Genomic DNA, 3,064 nt, shown 5'->3' with positions numbered 1-3,064 from the left:
GGCATATATGAGTTCTTATTGCCAAATAGAGACGAGATTGTGTTCCCCAAAATTTTTAAGTTAGTGGATGACTTGCAAAGTATAGGTAAATACAATTGGGGCAACTTAGTGTACGACTATTTGGTTGGTAGCTTATGCAGTGCTTCAAGGGCGTTGAAGTATGAATCAAATACAAGTCACATTCATTTATTTGGATGTGTGTATATGTTGCAGGTAAAGTTTCGTTGTTTCATTTTCATGTTCAGTAATTACTTAGTAGTTGGACATTTTGTTGTGGATAATCCGTTTTTATTGTTTCAGTTGTGGTCATTTGATCATATATTTGTTTGCAACGCAACGTTTAATTGCGACAAATCAAAGTTCCCACGATTGTTGCACTGGATGAATATTAAAGTTGGTGACAAATTAGTTAAAAGTTCCTTTGATAAAGAATTGGTTAGTGTGGAAAAGTTATAATATTTTAGTTAAATACTGTTATTTTTTAGTTTTTGTTAACTTGTTTTTGTTGTTCACAGGCTATTAATGAGGTTGTGGTGTGTAACGAAGAACTTGGTTATGAGTTTGTGAGAGAAGCATTCCAAACTTTTGGGACTTCATACAATAGATCAATTGATAAGGAGAATGAAGAGCTAAAACATCTTGTAGAGAATGAAGAACGTGAGATTGCTGAATTGGAAGCTGTTTTGTCTCATTTGGAGGATATGGTTGCAAAAAAGGAAGAACATAACCGTACGGAGGGTGACGGTAAAGATGATCCGCATGATGATGGTAATGATGAGGAGGAGGGTGATGTTGGTGTTCATTACACCGTTAATGACCCTGCATCTGATGTTGAAGGTGATGATTCTGCTGCTGATGATGTTGATGTTGGACAACAAAGCAACATGTATGACCGTATGAAGTCCCAACCTCGAAAGCGAATAAAAAGTCGTGCAATAAGGATGCCATTTGCGGGTTTTGGTAGTAGAAGGAAGACGAAGCTTCTTACATTGGGTTGAATTTGTTTTGAATGTAATGGTTGCAAAGACATTCATTGTTGACTTTTATTTTGTTGTTATAGGCCAAGTTTGTGGTCATTTGTTGTGTCCTTTTGTAGTGTCCAACGTTGGTGAATTCTGTTGACCATAGTAATATTATTTTTGTTATGTTTGAAGCACTTTACATTGGTGCCCACATATATTGTGTTTGGTGAGAACTGAATGAATTTATGGACTTCAGCATGTTTTAGGGATAAGGCAAATGTTCTTACGGCAAAGTCAGTTACATACATTATTTGGTGTTCACAAATTTAGGTCCAAGTTCTCAGTTACTGAATTGTAGCTCCCCAATTGTGGTTGGACAGGAAAATGTTGACATTTTCATCCAGTAATGAAGCATTATTACATTATTTGTAAATTTAAGTTGGCTATGTTCTTAGGTCAATTAAAATAATATAAAAAAAAGAAAACAGTACCATCTATGTATGATTCATGAGTGTACAAGGTAACGAAATTGGTTACTGCATTTAAAGAAATTGTTACAAAAAATCTAAGTGCAAGTCCTCATGTATATTCGTTTAAGTCCACATATGACTTTTTTTGTAAGTTACGTACAGGTGAACTTAATACAAAATTTGTATGACAAGTCTCCATGTATATTCGTTTAAGTCCACATATGACTTTTTTTGTAAGTTACGTACAGGTGAACTTAATACAATATTTGTGACAAGTCTCCATGTATATTCGTTTAAGTCCACACATAACTTTTGTGTAACTTACTTATACATGAACTTATTCCCAATTTTCTATGGCAAGTCACCATGTTCATTGGGTTAAGTCCAGACATAACTTTTTTGTTACTGACTTATATTTGAAGTAAGTACAAAAATTTTCCGACAACTTCCCATCTATATTCCTTTAACTCCCCATATAACTTTCTCGTGACTTATTTATAGGTTAAGTTGTTACAAAATTTGCATGACAACTTTCCATGTATAGTCCTTTAACTCCCCATATAAATTTTTTCTAACTTATAGGTGAAGTCATTACAAAATTTGCATGACAACTTTTCATGTATAGTCTTATAACTCCCCATATAAGTTTGTTGTAACTTGCTTAAAGGTGAAGTTTTTACAAAATTTGCATAACAATTTTCCATGTATAGTCCCTTAACTCTCCATATACCTTTTTTTTCGAACTTCAGTTTATGTCAACTTATTACGAAATGTGTGTCACAACTGTCCATGTTTATTCGTTTAACTCCACACGTAATTTTTGTGGAACTCAGTTATAAGTGAACACAATTTGTTGGTCAAGTTTCCATTTATAATCGTCTAAGTCCACACATAACTTTTTTGTAACTATTAGGTGAACTTATTACAAAATTTGTATGACAACACTCCATGTATATTGGTTTAACTCCACACATAAGTTTTTTGTAATTGATTTATATTCGAACTTATTTCAAAAGTTTTTGTAATAACTTGCCATCTATATTCCTTTAAGTCCACTCATAACTTATTTGTAACTTACTTTTAGGTGAAGTCATTACAAAACTTGAATGACAACTTTCCATGTATAGTCCTATAACTCCCCATATAAGTTTGTTGTAACTTGCTTATAGGTGAAGTTGTTACAAAATTTGCATGACAACTTTCCATGTATAGTCCCTTAACTCCCCATATACATTTTTTTTCGAACTTTAGTTTATGTCAACTTATTACGAATTGTGTGTCACAACTGCCCATGTTTATTCGTTTAACTCCACACGTAATTTTTGTGAAACTCAGTTATTGGTGAACACAATTTGTTGGTCAAGTTTCCATGTATAATCGTTTAAGTCCACACATAACTTTTTTGTAAGTATTAGGTTAACTAATCACAAAATTTGTATGACAACACTCCATGTATATTGGTTTAACTCCACACATAATTTTTTTGTAACTGACTTATATTCGAACTTATTTCAAAAGTTTTGTAACAACTTGCCATCTATATTCCTTTAACTCCACTCATAACTTATTTGTAACTTACTTTTAGGTGAAGTCATTACAAAACTTGAATGACAACTTTTCATGTATAGTCCT

The 3,064-nt window shown here is 32.7% G+C and overlaps 1 protein-coding gene across 1 annotated transcript; it reads left to right on the top strand.

Moving 5' to 3' along the window:
• Positions 1-303: 303 nt before the first annotated feature.
• On the top strand, positions 304-1,095 carry LOC114174508 (uncharacterized). Its single transcript, XM_028059346.2, has 2 exons — positions 304-435; positions 516-1,095. The coding sequence occupies exons 1-2, from the start codon at positions 382-384 to the stop codon at positions 996-998; spliced, it is 537 nt and encodes a 178-aa protein (XP_027915147.2). The 5' UTR covers positions 304-381; the 3' UTR covers positions 999-1,095.
• Positions 1,096-3,064: the final 1,969 nt, after the last annotated feature.

Source organism: Vigna unguiculata, chromosome 2 (genome assembly GCF_037176805.1).
Source record: "Vigna unguiculata cultivar grain cowpea cultivar isolate G323 ecotype 2 chromosome 2, ASM3717680v1, whole genome shotgun sequence".
NCBI lineage: Eukaryota > Viridiplantae > Streptophyta > Magnoliopsida > Fabales > Fabaceae > Vigna > Vigna unguiculata.
Note: the sequence above shows the minus strand (reverse complement) of the source record. Positions and strands in the feature narration are given on the sequence as shown.